This window comes from Gopherus flavomarginatus, chromosome 15, assembly GCF_025201925.1.
Source record: "Gopherus flavomarginatus isolate rGopFla2 chromosome 15, rGopFla2.mat.asm, whole genome shotgun sequence".
Taxonomy (NCBI): Eukaryota; Metazoa; Chordata; order Testudines; family Testudinidae; genus Gopherus; species Gopherus flavomarginatus.
In genome coordinates, this window is record NC_066631.1 from 16,150,941 (window position 1) to 16,173,811 (window position 22,871).

Sequence of the window (22,871 nt, forward strand, 5' to 3'; positions counted from 1 at the left end):
GCACTTTACATTGAGAGGTCTGCTTTGCTGCTCCAATTAAGGCATGAGAAATAACTAAAGCTATACCTTGCAGCTCTCCAGGTGTGGGTGCTGGCAGAACAACAAAAGCAGTGAATGCCCCCTGGTGAGTGGTGAATTCCCTGCAATCAGTCCTGGAAAATCCAACAAGAACTGGGGGTAAGAACAGCAGCCCTCCTCCACTGGGATCACTCAGAGGGATAGAAGGATCTCACCATTAAAAGGGTCTAAAGCCAAACGGTGTCCTTTGGATGGTGGTTTGTAGACTTCTTATAAACACATTCCTCAACTTATTGCAACACACATTCACAAAGCCACAAAAGGATGTAAACATTATACAAATAGTTCTCCAGTGGCAGCACACCACTGTTACAAGGCTCAGACTTCCCTTCATTATAGTTTCTCCTGCTTTTAAGTGCATAGCTAAAGTATCTGCTGCAAGAAGAGTAGGGATGATCAAAAGGGGAGTTACACTTAGGGTGTGTCTTCACTACCAGCCGGATTGGCGGGCAGCGATTGATCCAGCGGGGATTGATTTATCGTGTCTAGTCTAGACACGATAAATCGATCACCAAGCGCTCGCCTGTCAACTCCTCTACTCCAGCTCGGCGTAGTGAAGACACCACGGTAAGTCGATCTAAGTACGTCGACTCCAGCTACGTTATTCATGTAGTTGAAGTAACTTAGATCAATTTCCTCCCCACCCCGTGTAGACCAGGCCTAAAAGTTGGGAAACAGCAAGTGCATTTGTATGACTATATAACGGACAGGAAGTGGCAAATAGTGCTTAGAACAGGGCTGGGGAGTTAGGAAACCTGTACTACTGATTTGCTGTGTGATCTTGTCAGTCACTTTTGAGCTCTCTGCTGCCATTTCCCATCTCTACAGTGAAAAAAAAATTCTGACCTATCCACAGCTAGCTCTAGCCCTAGATATTGTAAGGCCTTCTCCAAAGTAACACATGCAAGGAGTCATCTAGCATCCTCTGCCAGTTGTTGCCATGGCTACCTATGCTCTGCCCCTGGCTGGGCAAAGCCAGTGAAGAGACAAGAGCTGGTCTGAGTGACACAGCGCTGAGCCACTCAGCATCCTCCTGCCTCTGGCGTGGAACAAACGGGAGATTGGGCAACCTGGGCAGAGGTAGAATGGTGCAAAGTGTGAGCATGCTGTGCCAGGGACAGATGCCACGTGCTGCTCTCAGCAGGGCGTGCATGTTACCAACACAGTGCCTGTGGCAGGCGATGCCGTGTGCATGTGTATGTGTCGTGTGAGAGGAGCTGAGATCGGGGAGGGATGTTAGTTTGTTAACGCTGGGAAAACTCTGCCTGCGGGAATGAAGAGTGCCCCCGTGACCAGGCTCTGGGCAAGAGGGGGCACTCCGGGTGGCTGAGGATGCGTTCCTTCCCAGAGGTGGCTACACAGCCCACAAGTGAGCCGTGGACCCATGTTCCCTCCCAGCCCCAGTTCTTCTGGTGCAGAACGCCCTCAGGAGTATTTGATGTATTACAGCTGTTATGCTGGTTGCAACTGCTATGGTTAAAGTTGCAAAAAAGTTTCCATTATAACCTATCGTGTTTGCCCACTGCTACCTTTCTAAACTTTCCCTCTTGGGGCTAAAATTTTTCTATGATTGGTACTTAATGAAAATATCTAAAGACATGTCCTGCCCTTACTCTGGGGAACTTCAAAGGGAATGCCATGCAGGATTAATTATATGGCCTTTAGTGCTTCTGTTTGAAATCCTGTACTTTGGTTGTGCTGATCTTTTTTAATTGAGGGAATGGGGTTGTGGTCTTGTGACCCCCCCTTAAATTCTCCCTGGCCTGGAAATATGCACTTACATAAAAAAAATTCTAGCAGTATGTTAATTACCCAGACTAAGATAGAGTTAAGCAATGAGGTAGGTAGTAACTCTGATGCAATCTGATTGTTGGAATTAAATTCAATACCATTTCCCATTTGAAATGTCAGGACCTTGTCATCAAGGAAGGGTGGGGGTTGCCACCCCCATACCCCCAAAATCTGAAGGAACATGGATCTTAGACCTCTGAACATAAAACAAATATCTTTATCGTTTCTGTTACATAACACATAAGAGAGAGAGAGACTCATAGACAGAGCATTGTTAAAATCTGAAAGCTGTTCTAGTATCAGAGAGGTAGGCATGTTAGCATATATCTGTCAAAAGCAACAGTCCTGTGGCACCTTATAGACTAACAGACATATTGAAGCATGAGCTTTCATGGTGAATAACCACTTCGTCAGACCAACAAAGCTGTTCTAGTGCCTCAATTAGCTGGAGATCAATGAACCTCATGCTCTGGTTTGAGGAGTCTTGAGAGGAGGAGAGAATGGGGATCTTTAAGAGATTTTTGTATCCCTTTTCCCCACACTTTGTAGAACACTTGTCTTCTTTCACTGTAAGTGCTTCAGGGCAGGGAACTTTTCTACCTCTTTGTCTAGCCCCAGAGCAGTGGGGCCCTGATCCTGATCGGAGCTTCTCGGTGCAGCCAAAAATATTAAATAATAGTCATTAATAATTTCCTGCCCCAATAACTGCAGTTCTTAGTCTGAGAACCCTGGGGCTAGACTGGCCAACCATTACATGGGTGAGCACTTACGTGAGGAGTCCTAGTCAGGAATAAATGCTCAATAACGTGAGTAACTATTGCAGAATCAGCCCCAAGAGACCATTTCCCGGAGCCTCAGAGCCCGTTGCTGTGCACAAGCCGGCCGCTCTCTCTGCTGCTCCGGGCTGGCTGTACTGACCGCAGGGGGCGGGATCCCCCGCAGGCTCCGGGCAATGGCCGGTCCGGCTCCAGCAGCTCAGCGGCCCTTGCACCGGCCCTTTCCCGCGGGCAAACGGGAGCGACCAGCGCCCCGAGCCCGGCTGCACCGCCCGAGGCGCAGAGCCCGGCACCCGCAGGCTCCCGGCCGGAGGCGTCTCCCGCGCGGACCCGGGTAACCAGTGCGCGGGGCTGCGACCGGGCAGCTGCTGGGATCCCGGGAGCCGCCGCCCCGCCCGGAGCCGCGTCCCAGGGGCGGCAGCCGCAGCTCAGAGGCTGGGCTCCTCCTGCGCTCTCCGACCTCCCCGGCAATGCTAATTTCCATCCCCAGAATGCATTGCGCACCCTCAGCCGCGTCCCTGGTGCGCCGGCCCGGTTTGGGCCCGGAGACCCTGGTTCGGAGGAGCAAAGGCGCGGTGTGATGGGGCCGGTGCACCGGGCTGTAAACAGGCGGGGTTCAGGCCCCGGTCAGTGTGGTCACCGTGAGATGGTAAAGTGTGGCTCTTGGCCTGGCAGCTCTTCAGCGGGGTGTGAGGTATACTCTGGTTTCTCTTCAGATCGTATAAATCTTTCGCCTTTTACTAAAGATTTCCGTGGAGAGGAACATTTATGAGTTTCTACGCAATTTTTTGAGGCTTTACTTCGGTGAAGCTACCCAATGTTGTGAAAAATAGAAAAAGAAAATTGTTTAATGTACCAAAATGTTATGTTTATTTTGATAAGGTTTTTTTCTGTTGCTATTAGGGGTTATTTTAAGAATTTTTTTTTTTGTGAGTTATGGGTGATTTTTTATTTGAGAAATTTTCTGTGTGTGTAGCTGAGGGTCATCCTGCCCGCATTACCCAGCCTGCTTACTTATACCCATGACTGCGTGTAACTCACTGTATGAGCAATGTACCCTCAGTGCTTCCTTACTGCTCCCACCCACCGTACACCCTGCATTGGGGACCTTACAGACTGTATATGTTATCTGCTAGCCAATTCCCAAATACCAGCTTCCCCCTATACTCTGTATGTTGTGCCCAATGACCAACAACTGATGCTTTGAACTCTTTGTATCATCTTTATTTAAATATTCTCTAATAAACTTTTAATTCTGCTTTATAAATATATTTAGAATATAGTGTTACTGAGTTTTTTTTTTCTAAACTGGGTGTATTTTGTGCCCCATGTTGCTGTTAGATTGAACATGTTTATTTTGAACATATTTGTGTAGTATAATAATTTATCAACACGATACTTGTATAATATAAAAATAATTTGCAGTTTAAAAGTTTATTAGAGAATGTTTAAGTAAAAATGATACAAAGAGTTCAAAGCGTCATATTAAATGGTCATTTTCTTTGTGTATTGTTTCATTTCCAAATTAACTAATCCCTGTGTCCTAGGCACAGAATTTAGCTCTAGCTGCATGTTTTCTGTTATTTAATGGTGGAAAAAAAGGTTACTCATATTGGGCTAAATGAGGGGTCTCAAACTCAGCCTGCAGGCCACCTGCGGCCCGCAAACCTCCCCAACATGGCCCGCTGGGCTCCAGCAGTTTTGGGGCTGGGTCTCTCCCTTGGACCCTCGTGCTGCCCCCAGGCACTCCCCTTTCACCCATGAGATTTACAATGGCCCAGGGCCCCGGCAGCACAGCTGAGCAGGGTCTGCCTGCTCGCTCCAGGTGCCTGTGGGCCCCTCCCTGCGGCCCTGGGGCGGGGCTGTGCCTTCGTGCGCTTGCATCCCGAGCGCCCCTGTGACCAATGGGAAGCTGTGCCCTGGCCCACCCCACCTTGGAGCCCCAGGTAAGCGCTACCCCCACCCAACCTACTCCCAGAGACTGCACCCTCCTCCCCACATATCCCCTCTTGCTCCCAAACTCCCTTCCAGAGGCTGCACCCCGACCCTCTCCCCCACCCAAACTCCCTCGCAGAGCCCAACCTCTCACCCTTCTGCACCCAAACTCCCTCCCAGAGCCTGCACCCCAATCACCTACCCCAGAACTCTTCCCCTACCCAAACTCCCTCACAGAACCTTAGATAGTTGGGGGGCAGAGTTTGGGGGGAAGGAGTTTTGGGGGGCGGGTTCTGGGGAGCATGAGTGACATTTTTGTCCCGCTGGGAGGATTTGAGGACTGACACTGGCCCTAAGGTAAATTGAGTTTGAGACTCCTGGCCTAAATTATGTTATGCAGAAATCACAATGAATTCTTTGACCCCAGATTTTCCTGTAAGAACATCAGAACTGCCATACTGGGTCACACCAATGGTTGATCTAGCCTAGTTTCCTGTCTCTGATCGTGGCCGGTACCAGAGCTTCAGAGGACGTGTACAGAACAGGGCAGTTGAAGTGTTCCCCTGTCTTCCCCTTCCAGTCTCCGTAGTCAGAGGTTTAGGGTTGCCTCAAGCATGGTGTTGTATCCCTGGCCATCTTGGCTAATAGCCTGTCCTCCATTAACTTATCTAGTTCTTATCTGAACCCAGTTATACTTTTGGCCATCAGAACAAACCATGGCAATGAGTTCCAGGGGTCAATTTAATTGCATGAAGGCCCCTCTCCCTCTGTTTTGTGTCTTTGTTTTTTTGTATTATGGGAAAAGGTGAATAATACTTCTCTACTCACTTTTTCTACACCTTTCAGCATGTTATAGACGTCTATGAGATTCCTCTTTAGTTGCCTCTTCTCTAAACTGAACAGCACTAATGTTTTTAGTCTCTCCTCATATGGAAGCCATTCCATGCTCTTCATCATCATTGGTCCCCTGCTCTGAATGTTTCCAGTTCCATTATACCCTTCTTCAGGTGGGGGCACCAGAACTGGGCACAGTATTCAAGGTGTGGGTGCACCAACGATTATATAGTGGCATTTTGATATTTTCTCTTATTTTTCTATCCCTTTCCTGATAGTTACTAGCATTCTGTTAGCCTATTTGACTGCTGCTGTGCATTGAGCTGAAGTTTTCAGATAATTATCCATGGTGACTCCAAGATCTCTTTCTTGAGTGGTTAACAGCTAATTCAGAACACATCATTTTATATGTGTAGTTGGGATTATTTTTTTCCAATGTGCATCACTTTGCATTTCTCAACATTGAATTTAATCGACCAGTTTGTTGCCCACATTTGTGACATGCCCTGCAATGCTTTGCAGTCAGCGTCGGACGGGACTGTCTTGAATAATTTTGTGTTATCTGCAAACTTTTCCTCTTCACTGTTCACTCCCGTTTCCAGATCATTTATTAATATGTTGAACAGCACAGATCCCAGTGCAGGTACAAGCTGTACTTATACTGATTGGTTGATTTTAGATCGTTAACTTTGATTGGTAGCTGAGAAGATGGTAAATTGGACAAAAAAAGCCTCAACAAACCTCTTCATGTCCTTGTTATTTCCTGACTTCTTTATAAATTTCCTTTTCCTTATTTCCCAGCAGATTGATTATATGCCAGTTTTGGGTGCTAGCAGGGGGACCTGACGGGCTCCTTATTTTCTTAATTCTTTCGGATGCATTGAACTTGCTAGGGCACGGTTAGATTCTGGGTGCTGAGGTGTCTCAGCTTTATTTCTGTTTCTTAGCTCTTTGGGGAAATCGATTATTGGTCTGACAATGCATGATCCCTGCACTAGGAGGTGGGTAATGAGGCCGTAAACCTTGGAAAATCACTGACAATCAAATGAAACCTGAAGTCAATAGAAGACCCTGAAAGGCCCTTGGGGAGTTGAGGGCAAGTTGAGGAAGCATGACGTTGAGGAAGACTTTCCTACACAGCTTCCCTCTCAATTCTTGTTTTCCTGAGTTGAGTGAAAAAGTCAGGAATCAGCTCTACCCAATGTGCAGTGGTTAGACAAGAAACAGCAAGGGACTGAACTGGTAATGAGTGAAACTGCAAATATCTTATGTATGCCTGATGATAGTATGTTTGAGATCGATATGTGGGAGCAGAAAAGATAATTGGAGCTGCGATATAGCACTTGCATATGTTTTCTTTGAACTGTTTTGCTGTAAGAGTTAACAGTGAGAGATTGCTAGTCACAAGTCAGTGGGTGGGTTTATGCAAATGAGGAGTGTGTGGTGACAGCCAGGGAAACCTGCAGCAGCTTGTCATGGTGAAGTGGAAAGCTTTGGGGGCGGTGTGGTGGTGGTGAAGCATGCCAGCTTTTCAGTATTGCTTCTCTGCTATTCTTGTCTGAGATCAAGTGGAGGTTCTGCTTTTATCAGTTGTCCTTTATTTGAGAACGGTATATTAAATTGATTTTTAATTAGGTAGAATAGCAGCTTGCTCTGTCCACCATGTGCATCACCCTGATACTACAGTACTTCTGGGAATGGTACATCTCCTTTTGAGGGAATATTTTGGTTAGAAAAATAGAAATGGTTTCACTGTAGGGAGGTTGTTTTTGTTTGGCTTCTTTGAAGTAGCTCTTTACAGTAGTTGGAATGCATTGGTTTGTTTATGATGAAATGTAGTTAAAGTTTCTTGTGGTGTACAGTGAGTCTACAGGTGTGAGTTTCTTTGTTTTACTGGAGACTTGTTTAAAAAGCTGGGGTTTTACTTTCTGCTATGAATCCTTTTGACATTAAGAGGAATTAATGCTTTCCAGACTTGAGAGTCTGTGCGGGAGTTTTTCTTTATTTTTGTTGTTTGTAATATTGACTCTCAGGTATATAAATAACTGTCTGAGTTATATAGACTTTTCCCCACCCAGCACATGCTCCATGTATCTTGATTTGTAAAACCAAGTGAAGGCACTAGGTGTCGTGCTGCACCCAGCACACAGGGGTCCCAGTCCTGATGAGATTTTTTTCAAACATACTGTAATGTCAATTCTAAATAATAATCCTTATTGGTGTTGCCATCCCTCACCATTGGAAATCATGAGTAAACCCCGCAAAAACCATGAGATTGGCTTAAAAATCATGAGGATTTTTGTTTTTTAATGTCACATGGGTTCTCTTCATTTCCCTTCTGGTTTCTGAGCTTTTAAGGTGCTCTGAGGTCCCATTTACTTTTACTCTGCAACTGGGCAAGCTAGAAACTTACCTTTCTAGTACAGCCAGAGCCCCAGAGAGGAGGAGCCCGGGCACCCGGGGCTGGCAGACATCAGGAGCCCTGGGCACCTGGGGCTGGCAGGCTGCGGAGCTCCTCACAGTTGTATGTTCTATACTTAGATTTCACCAACCAAGTATCAAGTGTGAACTCCTCAGGCTCTAAAACAGCCTTAACATGGAGTCACAGACAGTCCCCTTGTGCAGGCTGGTCTATCTTGGCACCCAGGTGAGCTTGCCTTTGTGACAGATGATGCCTTACATTAAAAACCACAGTATTCAGGTCATTCCCTGTCACTCCTCTGCGTCAATTGCACCTCAGATCTCAAATTGAAGACAACGCTCATAGGCAATCCTATAATAAGCTAACTAACTAGTTATTAACTAGGAAAAGAAATAAGAAACTTATTTACCAAGTTAAAGCAGGTAAACACACACACAAATGAAGCCTTATTTTGATGAGATTGCTTTTTGATGTAAAAAATACAATGATTTCAGGAATTTTATCATAAGTTAATGAGGTTTATTGTCCGTGCAGAAAATGAAAGGAACAAAGCTTGTGCTCGAAGATTTCCCTTGTTTTGGGTAGATCTTTTTAGGAAATTAGATAGCATAACTGATGCTGCTGAAAGGTCTTGTTCAAAAACTATTTATTTTTGAATGAGATTGTAGGTAATATCTGACATTAGTTCTAGAATTCCTGGCTGAGAAGTTCTGGGCAAACAGCTTGGCGAGTGGATTCAAACTGAAGTACAGATATTGCAGAGTCTTCCATTTCTCCCAAAGCGATAGCCACAGCAGCTCATCTATTTGTCTAGTGTAGCAGCTTTGTGAAGTTGCTACACTACTTACTCCATTTATCTTTTACTCCTGAGGGAATTCTGTGCTACTGCTTGCATGCATAATTAATGAGCCATGCATATTTTTTATTTTTTTGCACAGAAAAAAAGCTTCTGCCAAAATGTTATTGCAATTCCACCTTTTTCCCACCAGAGGGCACTGTGGCGATGAAAGAAAGCAGTAGCTCCAGGCCAGCTAAGGAAGAGTGAGCCTGCATTCTTCACATTGCCTGTTAGGCCAGGTCAGGAGACAGACAGCATGGGGTGTTGGGTGTGTGTGTGTCAGACTGGGGCTCTTAAGGGCTAGTGGGGGAGGACAGATTCGATAGGGGCTGAATGGGAGTGGAAGCACAGGGCCACAGAGAGGAGGGAAGTGCAGGGCCACGTGGTGATGGGGGAGGGGTACAGAGCTACATAGGAACGGGGTGGCTGGGTGGGGGCAAAGAGACACATGGGGGGAGGGGGCACAGAGATCATGGGGACAGAGTGGCTGAGTGGGGGCACATAGACACATGGGGACAGGGGCACATAGGGAAAGGAGTGTGGCTGGGTGGAGGCAAAGAGACACATGGGGATGGGGGGAGGGGGTGCAGGGCCATATGGGGATGAGGGGAATTGCTGTCTGAGTAGGGGTGGAGGGACCTTTGTGCACAGGGGGTTCAAGGACACATGGGGGTGCAGGGACACATGGGGACAGGGGCATATGGGATTGACTGAATGGGAGTTGCTAAGGGTCAGCCAGGGTCTGCATGGAGAAGCTCCATAAAAATCCCTCCCCTGCCCCCCAAAAAAACGTGTTCCAAACTTTTTCCACCCAAACCCAACAACCCTCCAAGTTCACACCCAGGCTCCTTCCCAGCAATTTACTTCCCTCTCCCTTTAGCTCCTCTGTTACCCCAGATTCCTCCAAGGCTTTGCACTGCTTCTGAGGGGTGTGGGAAATACGGTTCTGTATTATAGTTTAAAGGAATTATTACTCAAAGTTTTGTATTAATATACCTAGTAAGGAATCTGTTTGTCAAAAAACATTTCCTGTGTCTTTTTTGTTGTCTGCATTGTTATAGACATACTTGCTGACAGGTATTTTGAAATAAATGTCAAAAAATAATTGAAACTGGTGTGATTATATTGTGTATTTTGACAATTAATGTGTGCAGAATTTTAAAATATTGTGCATAGAATTTATTTTTTTGTTGCAGAATTGTTAATTTATTGGCACAGAATTCCCCCAGGAATAAGTTCTGTTTCATGCAGGTGCAGTGGCAGGTTTTCAGTGGACCCCTGGTTAGACTGAAGTTTGGATGTTCCTGTATTTTTATGCAGCACCCATTGTCATGGCCACTGAGTCCCATAACAACAACTAACAAAAATGGCACACTCCCCTAGCCAGGTACTTTACATTGAGAGGTCTGCTTTGCCGCTCCATTTAAGCCATGAGAAATAACTAAAGCTATACCTTGCAGCTCTCCAGGTGTGGGTGCTGGCAGAACAACAAAAGCAGTGAATGCCCCCTGGTGAGTGGTGAATTCCCTGCAATCAGTCCTGGAAAATCCAACAAGAACTGGGGGTAAGAGCAGCAGCCCTCCTCCACTGGGATCACTCAGAGGGATAGAAGGATCTCACCATTAAACGGGTCTAAAGCCAAACGGTGTCCTTTGGATGGTGGTTTGTAGACTTCTTATAAACACATTCCTCAATTTATTGCAACACACATTCACAAAGCCACAAAAGGATGTAAACATTATACAAATAGTTCTCCAGTGGCAGCACACCACTGTTACAAGGCTCAGACTTCCCTTCATTATAGTTGCTCCTGCTTTTAAGTGCATAGCTAAAGTATCTGCTGCAAGAACAGGAGGGATGATCAGAAGGGGAGTTACACTTAGGGTGTGTCTTCACTATCAGCCAGATTGGCTGGCAGCGATTGATCCAGCGGGGATTGATTTATCGTGTCTAGTCTAGACACGATAAATCGATCACCAAGCGCTCTCCCGTCAACTCCTCTACTCCAGCTCGGCGTAGTGAAGACACCACGGAAAGTCGATCTAAGTAAGTCGACTCCAGCTACGTTATTCATGTAATTGAAGTAACTTAGATCAATTTCCTCCCCACCCCGTGTAGACCAGGCCTAAAAGTTGGGAAACAGCAAGTGCATTTGTATGACTATATAACAGACAGGAAGTGGCAAGTAGTGTTTAGAACAGGGCTGGGGAGTTAGGAAACCTGTACCATTGACTTGCTGTGTGATCTTGTCAGTCACTTTTGAGCTCTCTGCTGCCATTTCCCATCTCTACAGTGAAAAAAAAATTCTGACCTATCCACAGCTAGGTCTAGCCCTAGATATTGTAAGGCCTTCTCCAAAGTAACACATGCAAGGAGTCATCTAGCATCCTCTGCCAGTTGTTGCCATGGCTACCTATGCTCTGCCTCTGGCTGGGCAAAGCCAGTGAAGAGACAAGAGCTGGTCTGAGTGACACAGCGCTGAGCCACTCAGCATCCTCCTGCCTCTGGCGTGGAACAAACGGGAGATTGGGCAACCTGGGCAGAGGTAGAATGGTGCAAAGTGTGAGCATGCTGTGCCAGGGACAGATGCCACGTGCTGCTCTCAGCAGCGCGTGCACATTACCAACACAGTGCCTGTGGCAGGCGATGCCATGTGCATGTGTGTGTGTCATGTGGGAGGAGCTGAGATCGGGGAGGGATGTTAATCTGTTAACGCTGGGAAAACTCTGCCTGCGGGAATGAAGAGTGCCCCCGTGACCAGGCTGTCGGTGAGAGGGGGCACTCCGGGTGGCTGAGGATGCGTTCCTTTCCAGAGGTGGCTACACAGCCCACAAGTCAGCCGTGGACCCATGTTCCCTCCCAGCCCCAGTTCTTCTGGTGCAGAACGCCCTCAGGAGTATTTGATGTATTACAGCTGTTATGCTGGTTGCAACTGCTATGGTTAAAGTTGCAAAAAAGTTTCCATTATAACCTATCGTATTTGCCCACTGCTACCTTTCTAAATGTTTCCTCTTGGGGCTAAAATTTTTCTATGATTGGTACTTATTGAAAATATCTAAAGACATGTCCTGCCCTTACTCTGGGGAACTTCAAAGGGAATGCCATGCAGGATTAATTATATGGCCTTTAGTGCTTCTGTTTGAAATCCTGTACTTTGGTTGTGCTGATCTTTTTTAATTGAGGGAATGGGGTTGTGGTCTTGTGACCCCCCTTAAATTCTCCCTGGCCTGGAAATATGCACTTACATAAAAAAAATTCTAGCAGTATGTTAATTACCCAGACTAAGATAGAGTTAAGCAATGAGGTAGGTAGTAACTCTGATGCAATCTGATTGTTGGAATTAAATTCAATACCATTTCCCATTTGAAATGTCAGGACCTTGTCATCAAGGAAGGGTGGGGGTTGCCACCCCCATGCCCCCAAAATCTGCAGGAACATGGATCTTAGACCTCTGAACATAAAACAAATATCTTTATCGTTTCTGTTACATAACACATAAGAGAGAGAGACTCATAGACGGAGCATTGTTAAAATCTGAAAGCTGTTCTAGGATCAGAGAGGTAGGCATGTTAGCATGTATCTGTCAAAAGCAACAGCCCTGTGGCACCTTATAGACTAACAGACGTATTGAACCATGAGCTTTCGTGGTGAATACCCACTTCGTCAGACCAACAAACCTGTTCTAGTGCCTCAATTAGCTGGAGATCAATGAACCTCATGCTCAGGTTTGAGGAGTCTTGAGAGGAGGAGAGAATGGGGATCTTTAAGGGATTTTTGTATCCCTTTTCCCCACACTTTGTATAACACTTGTCTTCTTTCACTGTAAGTGCTTCAGGGCAGGGAACTTTTCTACCTGTTTGTTTAGCTCCAGAGCAGTGGGGCCCTGATCCTGATCGGAGCTTCTCGGTGCAGCCAAAAATATTAAATAATAGTCATTAATAATTTGCTGCCCCAATAACTGCAGTTCTTAGTCTGGGAACCCTGGGGCTAGACTGGCCAACCATTACATGGGTGAGCACTTACGTGAGGAGTCCTAGTCAGGAATAAATGCTCAATAACGTGAGTAACTATTTTTTTTTTGGGGGGGGTTTTAGAAAGATCTTTATTTATAATATACAATTTGTACTTCAAATTTTAGAAATCGATAAGATAACGGTTGCAATCTCGTACGATTGCCTAATTTCCATTCCCACAATTCCACCCTTGCTCCGACCGAAGAGTTAATTTTACATTATTTACAGTAGAGCTGCAAGTGGCTGGGGGAGGAGTCTTGGTTTGTTTTTCAGGGAATTTAGTGCCAGTGAAATGTGCTGGATTGACCGGCCTGGGTGACTGAAGTCTTCTGGATGGCAGAACTGCTGCACCCTAGGGAGGCCATGGATACACTTCCCGTAAGCCAGTGGTTCTCAGCCAGGGGTCCGGAGCCCCCTGGGGGTGAGTAACTATTGCAGAATCAGCCCCAAGAGACCGTTCCCCGGAGCCTCAGAGCCCGTTGCTGTGCACAAGCCGGCCGCTCTCTGCTGCCCCGGGCGGGCTGTACTGACCGCAGGGGGCGGGATCCCCCGCAGGCTCCGGGCAATGGCCGGTCCGGCCCCAGCAGCTCAGCGGCCCTTGCACCGGCCCTTTCCCGCGGGCAAACGGGAGCGACCAGCGCCCCGAGCCCGGCTGCACCGCCCGAGGCGCAGAGCCCGGCACCCGCAGGCTCCCGGCCGGAGGCGTCTCCCGCGCGGACCCGGGTAACCAGTGCGCGGGGCTGCGACCGGGCAGCTGCTGGGATCCCGGGGGCCGCCGCCCCGCCCGGAGCCGCGTCCCAGGGGCGGCAGCCGCAGCTCAGAGGCTGGGCTCCTCCTGCGCTCTCCGACCCCCCCGGCAATGCTAATTTCCATCCCCAGAATGCATTGCGCACCCTCAGCCGCGTCCCTGGTGCGCCGGCCCGGTTTGGGCCCGGAGACCCTGGTTCGGAGGAGCAAAGGCGCGGTGTGATGGGGCCGGTGCACCGGGCTGTAAACAGGCGGGGTTCAGGCCCCGGTCAGTGTGGTCACCGTGAGATGGTAAAGTGTGGCTCTTGGCCTGGCAGCTCTTCCGCGGTGTGTGAGGTATACTCTGGTTTCTCTTCAGATCGTATAAATCTTTCGCCTTTTACTAAAGATTTCCGTGGAGAGGAACATTTATGAGTTTCTACCCAATTTTTTGAGGCTTCACTTTGGTGAAGCTATCCAATGTTGTGAAAAATAGAAAAAAAAATTGTCTGTGTACCAAAACGTTATGTTTATTTTGATAATGCTTTTTTTTATTGTTCTTGGGGGTTATTTTAAGAAAATTTTTTTTTATGAATTATGGGTGTTTTTTTATTTGAGAGACTTTGTGTGTGTAATATTCTGCTTTATAAATACGTTTAGAATTTAGTGTTACTGAGGTTTTTTTTTTCTAAACTGGGTGTATTTTGTGCCCCATGTTGCTGTTAGGTTGAACATGTTTGTTTTAGTATAAAAATTTATCAACACGATACTTGTATAATATAAAAATAATTTGCAGTTTAAACGTTTATTAGAGAATGTTTAAATAAAAATGATACAAAGAGTTCAAAGCGTCATATTAAATGGTCATTTTCTTTGTGTATTGTTTCATTTCCAAATTAACTAATCCCTGTCCCCTAGGCACAGAATTTAGCTTTAGCTGCATGTTTTCTGTTATTTAATGGTGGAAAAAAAGGTTACTCATATTGGGCTAAATGAGGGGTCTCAAACTCAGCCTGCAGGCCACCTGCGGCCCGCAAACCTCCCCAACGTGGCCCGCTGAGCTCCAGCAGTTTTGGGGCTGGGTCTCTCCCTTGGCTCCTCGTGCTGCCCCCAGGCACTCCCCTTTCACCCATGAGATTTACAATGGCCCAGGGCCCCGGCAGCACAGCTGAGCAGGGTCTGCCTGCTCGCTCCAGGTGCCTGTGGGCCCCTCCCTGCGGCCCTGGGGCGGGGCTGTGCCTTCGTGCGCTTGCATCTCGAGCGCCCCTGTGACCAATGGGAAGCTGTGCCCTGGCCCACCCCACCTTGGAGCCCCAGGTAAGCGCTACCCCCACCCAACCTACTCCCAGAGACTGCACCCTCCTCCCCACATATCCCCTCTTGCTCCCAAACTCCCTTCCAGAGACTGCACCCCGACCCTCTCCCCCACCCAAACTCCCTCGCAGAGCCCAACCTCTCACCCTTCTGCACCCAAACTCCCTCCCAGAGCCTGCAACCCAATCACCTACCCCAGAACTCTTCCCCTACCCAAATTCCCTGACAGAACCTTAGATAGTTGAGGGGCAGAGTTTGGGGGGAAGGAGTTTTGGGGGGCGGGTTCTGGGGAGCATGAGTGACATTTTTGTCCTGCTGGAAGGGTTTGAGGACTGACACTGGCCCTAAGGTAAATTGAGTTTGAGACTCTTGGCCTAAATTATGTTATGCAGAAATCACAATGAATTCTTTGACCCCAGATTTTCCTGTAAGAACATCAGAACTGCCATACTGGGTCACACCAATGGTTGATCTAGCCTAGTTTCCTGTCTCTGATCGTGGCCGGTACCAGAGCTTCAGAGGACGTGTACAGAACAGGGCAGTTGAAGTGTTCCCCTGTCTTTTCCTTCCAGTCTCCGTAGTCAGAGGTTTAGGGTTGCCTCAAGCATGGTGTATCCCTGGCCATCTTGGCTAATAGCCTGTCCTCCATTAACTTATCTAGTTCTTATCTGAACCCAGTTATACTTTTGGCCATCAGAACAAACCATGGCAATGAGTTCCAGGGGTCAATTTAATTGCATGAAGGCCCCTCTCCCTCTGTTTTGTTTCTTTGTTTTTTTGTATTATGGGAAAAGGTGAATAATACTTCTCTACTCACTTTTTCTACACCTTTCAGCATGTTATAGACGTCTATGAGATTCCTCTTTAGTTGCCTCTTCTCTAAACTGAACAGCACTAATGTTTTTAGTCTCTCCTCATATGGAAGCCATTCCATGCTCTTCATCATCATTGCTCCCCTGCTCTGAATGTTTTCCAGTTCCATTATACCCTTTTTCAGGTGAGGCCACCAGAACTGGGCACAGTATTCAATGTGTGGGTGCACCAACGATTATATAGTGGCATTTTGATGTTTTCTCTTCTTTTTCTATCCCTTTCCTGATAGTTACTAGCATTCTGTTAGCCTATTTGACTGCTGCCGTGCATTGAGCTGAAGTTTTCAGATAATTATCCATGGTGACTCCAAGATCTCTTTCTTGAGTGGTTAACAGCTAATTCAGAACACATCATTTTATATGTGTAGTTGGGATTATTTTTTTTCCAATGTGCATCACTTTGCATTTCTCAACATTGAATTTAATCGGCCAGTTTGTTGCCCACATTTGTGACATGCCCTGCAATGCTTTGCAGTCAGCGTCGGACGGGACTGTCTTGAATAATTTTGTGTTATCTGCAAACTTTTCCTCTTCACTGTTCACTCCCGTTTCCAGATCATTTATTAATATGTTGAACAGCACAGATCCCAGTGCAGGTACAAGCTGTACTTATACTGATTGGTTGATTTTAGATCGTTAACTTTGATTGGTAGCTGAGAAGATGGTAAATTGGACAAAAAAAGCCTCAACAAACCTCTTCATGTCCTTGTTATTTCCTGACTTCTTTATAAATTTCCTTTTCCTTATTTCCCAGCAGATTGATTATATGCCAGTTTTGGGTGCTAGCAGGGGGACCTGACGGGCTCCTTATTTTCTTAATTCTTTCGCATGCATTGAACTTGCTAGGGCAGCGTTAGATTCTGGGTGCTGAGGTGTCTCAGCTTTATTTCTGTTTCTTAGCTCTTTGAGGAAATCGATTATTGGTCTGACAATGCATGATCCCTGCACTAGGAGGTGGGTAATGAGGCCGTAAACCTTGGAAAATCACTGACAATCAAATGAAACCTGAAGTCAATAGAAGACCCTGAAAGGCCCTTGGGGAGTTGAGGGCAAGTTGAGGAAGCATGACGTTGAGGAAGACTTTCCTACACAGCTTCCCTCTCAATTCTTGTTTTCCTGAGTTGAGTGAAAAAGTCAGGAATCAGCTCTACCCAATGTGCAGTGGTTAGACAAGAAACAGCAAGGGACTGAACTGGTAATGAGTGAAACTGCAAATATCTTATGTATGCCTGATGATTGTATGTTTGAGATCGATATGTGGGAGCAGAAAAGATAATTGGAGCTGCAATATAGCACTTGCATATGTTTTCTTTGAACTGTTTTGCTGTAAGAGTTAACAGTGAGAGATTGCTAGTCACAAGTCAGTGGGTGGGTTTATGCAAATTAGGAGTGTGTGGTGACAGCCAGGGAAACCTGCAGCAGCTTGTCATGGTGAAGTGGAAAGCTTTGGGGGCGGTGTGGTGGTGGTGAAGCATGCCAGCTTTTCAGTATTGCTTCTCTGCTATTCTTGTCTGAGATCAAGTGGAGGTTCTGCTTTTATCAGTTGTCCTTTATTAGAGAACGGTATATTAAACTGATTTTTAATTAGGTAGAATAGCAGCTTGCTCTGTCCACCATGTGCATCACCCTGATACTACAGTACTTCTGGGAATGGTACATCTCCTTTTGAGGGAAAATTTTGGTTAGAAAAATAGAAATGGTTTCACTGTGGAGAGGTTGTTTTTGTTTGGCTTCTTTGAAGTAGCTCTTTACAGTAGTTGAAATGCATTGGTTTGTTTATGATGAAATGTAGTTAAAGTTTTTTGTAGTGTACAGTGAGTCTATAGGTGTGAGTTTCTTTGTTTTACTGGAGACTTGTTTAAAAAGCTGGGGTTTTACTTTCTGCTATGAATCCTTTTGACAATATGAGGAATTTATGCTTTCCGGACTTGAGAGTCTTGGGGGAGTTTTTCTTTATTTTTGTTGTTTGTAATATTGACTCTCAGGTATATAAATAACTGTCTGAGTTACATAGACTTTTCCCCACCTAGCACATGCTCCATGTATCTTGATTTGTAAAACCAAGTGAAGGCACTAGGTGTCGTGCTGCACCCAGCACACAGGGGTCCCAGTCCTGATGAGATTTTTTTCAAACATACTGTAATGTCAATTCTAAATAATAATCCTTATTGGTGTTGCTAACCCTCACCATTGGAAATCATGAGTAAACCCCCCCAAAACCATCAGATTGGCTTAAAAATCATGAGGATTTTTATTTTTTAATGTCACATGGGTTCTCTTCATTTCCCTTCTGGTTTCTGAGGTTTCTGCTCAGGGTTTAGCTGATCGCCATATTTGGGGTCGGGAAGGAATTTTCCTCCAGGGCGGATTGGCAGGTGCCCTGGAGGTTTTTCGCCTTCCCCTGCAGCGTGGGGCACGGGTCGCTTGCTGGTGGTGTCTCTGCAGCTTGAGGTCTTCAAACCATTTTTGAGGATTTCAATAACTCGGTCCTGGGATAGGAGTTGTATAAAATTGGATGGGTGGGGTTCTGTGGCCTGCCTTGTGCAGGAGGTCAGACTAGATGATCAGATTGGTCCCTTCTGACCTATGAGTCTATGAGTCTATGAGTCTGAGCTTTTAAGGTGCTCTCAGGTCCCATTTACTTTTACTCTGCAACTGGGCAAGCTAGAAACTTACCTTTCTAGTACAGCCAGAGCCCCAGAGAGCAGGAGCCCAGGCACCCGGGGCTGGCAGACATCAGGAGCCCTGGGCACCTGGGGCTGGCAGGCTGCAGAGCTCCTCACAGTTGTATGTTCTATACTTAGATTTCACCAACCAAGTATCAAGTGTGAACTCCTCAGGCTCTAAAACAGCCTTAACATGGAGTCACAGACAGTCCCCTTGTGCACGCTGGTCTATCTTGGCACCCAGGTGAGCTTGCCTTTGTGACAGATGATGCCTTACATTAAAAACCAGAGTATTCAGGTCATTCCCGGTCACTCCTCTGCGTCAATTGCACCTCAGATCTCAAATTGAAGACAACGCTCATAGGCTGGGCAAAGTCAGTGAAGAGACAAGAGCTGGTCTGAGTGACACTGCCTGTGGCAGGCGATGCCTTGTGCATGTGTATGTGTCGTGTGGGAGGAGCTGAGATCGGGGAGGGATGTTAATCTTTTAACGCTGGGAAAACTCTGCCTGCGGGAATGAAGAGTGCCCCTGTTACCAGGCTCTGGGTGAGAAGGGGCACTCCGGGTGGCTGAGGATGCGTTCCTTCCCAGAGGTGGCTACACAGCCCACAAGTCAGCCGTGGACCCATGTTCCCTCCCAGCCCCAGTTCTCTTGGAGCAGAACGCCCTCAGGAGTATTTGATGTATTACAGCTGTTATGCAGGTTGCAATTGCTATGGTTAAAGTTGCAAAAAAGTTTCCATTATAACCTATCGTGTTTGCCCACCGCCACCTTTCTAAACTTTCCCTCTTGGGGCTAAAATTTTTCTATGATTGGTACTTATTGAAAATATCTAAAGACATGTCCTGCCCTTACTCTGGGGAACTTCAAAGGGAATGCCATGCAGGATTAATTATATGGCCTTTAGTGCTTCTGTTTGAAATCCTTTACTTTGGTTGTGCTGATCTTTTTTAATTGAGGGAATGGGGTTGTGGTCTTGTGACCCCCCTTAAATTCTCCCTGGCCTGGAAATATGCACTTACATAAAAAAAATTCTAGCAGTATGTTAATTACCCAGACTAAGATAGAGTTAAGCAATGAGGTAGGTAGTAACTCTGATGCAATCTGATTGTTGGAATTAAATTCAATACCATCTCCCATTTGAAATGTCAGGACCTTGTCATCAAGGAAGGGTGGGGGTTGCCACCCCCATGCCCCCAAAATCTGCAGGAACATGGATCTTAGACCTTTGAACATAAAATGAATATCTTTATTGTTTCTGTTACATAACACATAAGAGAGAGAGACTCATAAAGCATTGTTAAAATCTGAAAGCTGTTCTAGTATCAGAGAGGTAGGCATGTAGCCTGTATCTGTCAAAAGCAACAGTCCTGTGGCACCTTATAGACTAACAGACGTATTGAAGCATGAGCTTTCATGGTGAATACCCACTTCGTCAGACCAACAAAACTGTTCTAGTGCCTCAATTAGCTGGAGATCAATGAACCTCATGCTCAGGTTTGAGGAGTCTTGAGAGGAGGAGAGAATGGGGATCTTTAAGAGATTTTTGTATCCCTTTTCCCCACACTTTGTAGAACACTTGTCTTCTTTCACAGTAAGTGCTTCAGGGCAGGGAACTTTTCTACCTCTTTGTCTAGCCCCAGAGCAGTGGGGCCCTGATCCTGATCGGAGCTTCTCGGGCAGCCAAAAATATTAAATAATAGTCATTAATAATTTGCTGCCCCAATAACTGCAGTTCTTAGTCTGAGAACCCTGGGGCTAGACTGGCCAACCATTACATGGGTGAGCACTTACGTGAGGAGTCCTAGTCAGGAATAAATGCTCAATAACGTGAGTAACTATTGCAGAATCAGCCCCAAGAGACCATTCCCCGGAGCCTCAGAGCCCGTTGCTGTGCACAAGCCGGCCGCTCTCTGCTGCCCCGGGCGGGCTGTACTGACCGCAGGGGGCGGGATCCCCCGCAGGCTCCGGGCAATGGCCGGTCCGACCCTAGCAGCTCAGCGGCCCTTGCACCGGCCCTTTCCCGCGGGCAAACGGGAGCGACCAGCGCCCCGAGCCCGGCTGCACCGCCCGAGGCGCAGAGCCCGGCACCCGCAGGCTCCCGGCTGGAGGCGTCTCCCGCGCGGACCCGGGTAACCAGTGCGCGGGGCTGCGCCCGGGCAGCTGCTGTGATCCCGGGAGCCGCCGCCCCGCCCGGAGCCGCGTCCCAGGGGCGGCAGCCGCAGCTCAGAGGCTGGGCTCCTCCTGCGCTCTCCGAGCTCCCCGGCAATGCTAATTTCCATCCCCAGAATGCATTGCGCACCCTCAGCCGCGTCCCTGGTGCGCCGGCCCGGTTTGGGCCCGGAGACCCTGGTTCGGAGGAGCAAAGGCGCGGTGTGATGGGGCCGGTGCACCGGGCTGTAAACAGGCGGGGTTCAGGCCCCGGTCAGTGTGGTCACCGTGAGATGGTAAAGTGTGGCTCTTGGCCTGGCAGCTCTTCCGCGGGGTGTGAGGTATACTCTGGTTTCTCTTCAGATCGTATAAATCTTTCGCCTTTTACTAAAGATTTCCGTGGAGAGGAACATTTATGAGTTTCTACCCAATTTTTTGAGGCTTCACTTTGGTGAAGCTACCCCATGTTGTGAAAAACAGAAAAAAAAATTCTTGTTTGTTTGTTTAAAGAATTATTTTTAGGTTTGTTAAGTTTTTTGTTTGTTTATAGAATAGTTTAAAAAAATGTAATTTGTGTTGTGTGGTATATTGCACTCTATGAAATATGTTTGGAGTTTAAAATGTTCATGAGTTTCAAGCTGAGAGTATTTTGTGATTTCTGTTTACATTAGGTTGAACATATTTGCTTAGTATAGTAACTTTTTTGCTCTAATAGGACTTTAAGGGAAATCATGGTAAGTGAATTCTATTTTCCTATAAGAATTAATATAAATGGGAAAGAAGGTTAGGTTCTAGAGAAAGTGTTTTCACCAGACAAAAGTCTCTGTGTATCTCTCTTTCTCTAACTTTTAAACAAACATTTTAAGACTACACAGCTATGATACTTGTGAAGCTTGGTTGAGGTGGTGAAGTCAGAGGGTAGAAGAGGAGGGATATTTCCCAGGCAGTGCCTTGCTGCTAAATGATGAATTGGCACTCTGCTGAGCCCTCACACTCTACAAGACAGCACAAATAGAGAGGGGGGAGACAGCATGGCAGACGGACAGAGAAATACACCCTGTGTGAGAAAGCGATGCACATTGCTCCTTTATGTATGCTGACCCCACTCTAAGTACGTTGCCTTTTTATGTAGATCAGCAAGTTGAGTCAGCAGCTGCTTCCAGCAAGCTCCCTCTGTCCTGAGCCCTGTCGTATTCCCCCCTGCTCTGTGGAGATAGGGTAAGCTGGGTGCAGGATCAGGGGGAAGAGGGACACCCTGACATTAGCCCCCCCTCTTCCCACCTCTGCACAGCAAGCAGGAGACTCCCAGGAACAGCTCCAAGGCAGAGGGCAGGAGCAGCACATGGCAGTGAGGGGTTGGACAGTTGAACTGCTTGGCAATTGATAGCCTGCTGGGTGGCTGCCACGTGGGGAGCTGATGGGGGGGCTGGCGGTCCACATTTACTATCTAGTTCTTAGCTGAACCCAGTTATACTTTTGGCCATCAGAACAAAGCATGGCAATGAGTTCCATGGGTCAGTTTAATCAGGTGAGGGCCCCTCTCCCTCTGTTTCATTTGTTTTTTTGTATTATGGGAAAAGGTAAATAATACTTCTCTACTCACTTTTTCTACACCTTTCAGCATGTTATAGACTTCTATCAGATCTCTCTTTAGTTGCCTCTTCTCTAAACTGAACAGCACTAATGTTTTTAGTCTCTCCTCATCTGGAAGCTATTTCCATGCTCTTTATCATCATGTAAAAGCAGCAGAGCCCTGTGGCACCTTATAGACTAACAGACATATTGGAGCTTTTGTGCTTCAATACGTCTGTTAGTCTTTAAGGTGCTACAGGACTCTTTGCGGCTTTTACAGATCCAAACTAACACAGCTACTCCTCTGATACTTTTCATCATCATGGTCCCCCTGCTCTGAATGCTTTCCAGTTCCATTATACACTTTTTCAGATGGGGCCACCAGAACTGGACTCAGTATTCAAGATGTGGGTGCACCAAGGATTATAAAGTGGCATTATGATCTTTTCTCTTATTTTTCTATCCCTTTCCTGATAGTTACTAATATTCTGTTAGCCTCTTTGACTGCTGCTATGCATTGAGCTGAAGTTTTCAGAGAATTATCCATGGTGACTCCAAGATCTCTTTCTTAAGTGGTTAACAGCTAATTTACAACACATAATTTCATGTGTGTAGTTGGGATTATTTTTTCTAATGTGCATCACTTTGCATTTCTCAACACTGAATTTGATCATCCAGTTTGTGACATCCCCTGCAATGCTTTGCAGTCAGCATCTGACGGGACTGTCTTAAATAATTTTGTATTATCTGCAAACTTTTCCTCTTCACTGTTCACTCCCGTTTCCAGATCATTTATTAATTACTTCTCCAAAGTAACACATGCAAGGAGTCATCTAACTCCATCTGCAGCTCTGAGAAGGCATTTATCCTTCCCATTTCTGC

General features: G+C 46.6%; 1 protein-coding gene, 3 non-coding genes and 2 pseudogenes across 4 annotated transcripts; all 6 read left to right on the forward strand.

Annotated features, from left to right (window-relative positions):
- Positions 1 to 1,410: 1,410 nt before the first annotated feature.
- On the forward strand, positions 1,411 to 6,685 carry LOC127034976 (collagen alpha-1(I) chain-like). Its single transcript, XM_050924383.1, has 3 exons — positions 1,411 to 1,447; positions 2,693 to 3,294; positions 6,362 to 6,685. The coding sequence occupies exons 1-3, from the start codon at positions 1,411 to 1,413 to the stop codon at positions 6,398 to 6,400; spliced, it is 678 nt and encodes a 225-aa protein (XP_050780340.1). The 3' UTR covers positions 6,401 to 6,685.
- On the forward strand, positions 3,342 to 3,457 carry LOC127035094 (U5 spliceosomal RNA). Its single transcript, XR_007769570.1, has one exon. It is a non-coding gene; the product is annotated as a U5 spliceosomal RNA (small nuclear RNA).
- Positions 6,686 to 6,950: 265 nt separating the features above from the next.
- On the forward strand, positions 6,951 to 7,125 carry LOC127035102 (uncharacterized; annotated as a pseudogene).
- A 6,647-nt stretch (positions 7,126 to 13,772) lies between these two features.
- On the forward strand, positions 13,773 to 13,888 carry LOC127035089 (U5 spliceosomal RNA). The gene has a single exon (XR_007769566.1). It is a non-coding gene; the product is annotated as a U5 spliceosomal RNA (small nuclear RNA).
- A 3,200-nt stretch (positions 13,889 to 17,088) lies between these two features.
- Positions 17,089 to 17,263, forward strand: LOC127035100 (uncharacterized; annotated as a pseudogene).
- A 3,497-nt stretch (positions 17,264 to 20,760) lies between these two features.
- Positions 20,761 to 20,876, forward strand: LOC127035090 (U5 spliceosomal RNA). The gene has a single exon (XR_007769567.1). It is a non-coding gene; the product is annotated as a U5 spliceosomal RNA (small nuclear RNA).
- Positions 20,877 to 22,871: the final 1,995 nt, after the last annotated feature.

Excerpts from the sequence above, each read along its gene's own strand:
- LOC127034976 (XM_050924383.1), top strand. The coding sequence starts at position 1,411 with ATGCGTTCCTTCCCAGAGGTGGCTACACAGCCCACAA. Across the intron at positions 1,448-2,692 it reads GGTGGCTACACAGCCCACAA|AATCAGCCCCAAGAGACCAT; the intron begins GTGAGCCGTGGA and ends TAACTATTGCAG. Across the intron at positions 3,295-6,361 it reads AGTGTGGTCACCGTGAGATG|CTCTTTGGGGAAATCGATTA; the intron begins GTAAAGTGTGGC and ends TCTGTTTCTTAG.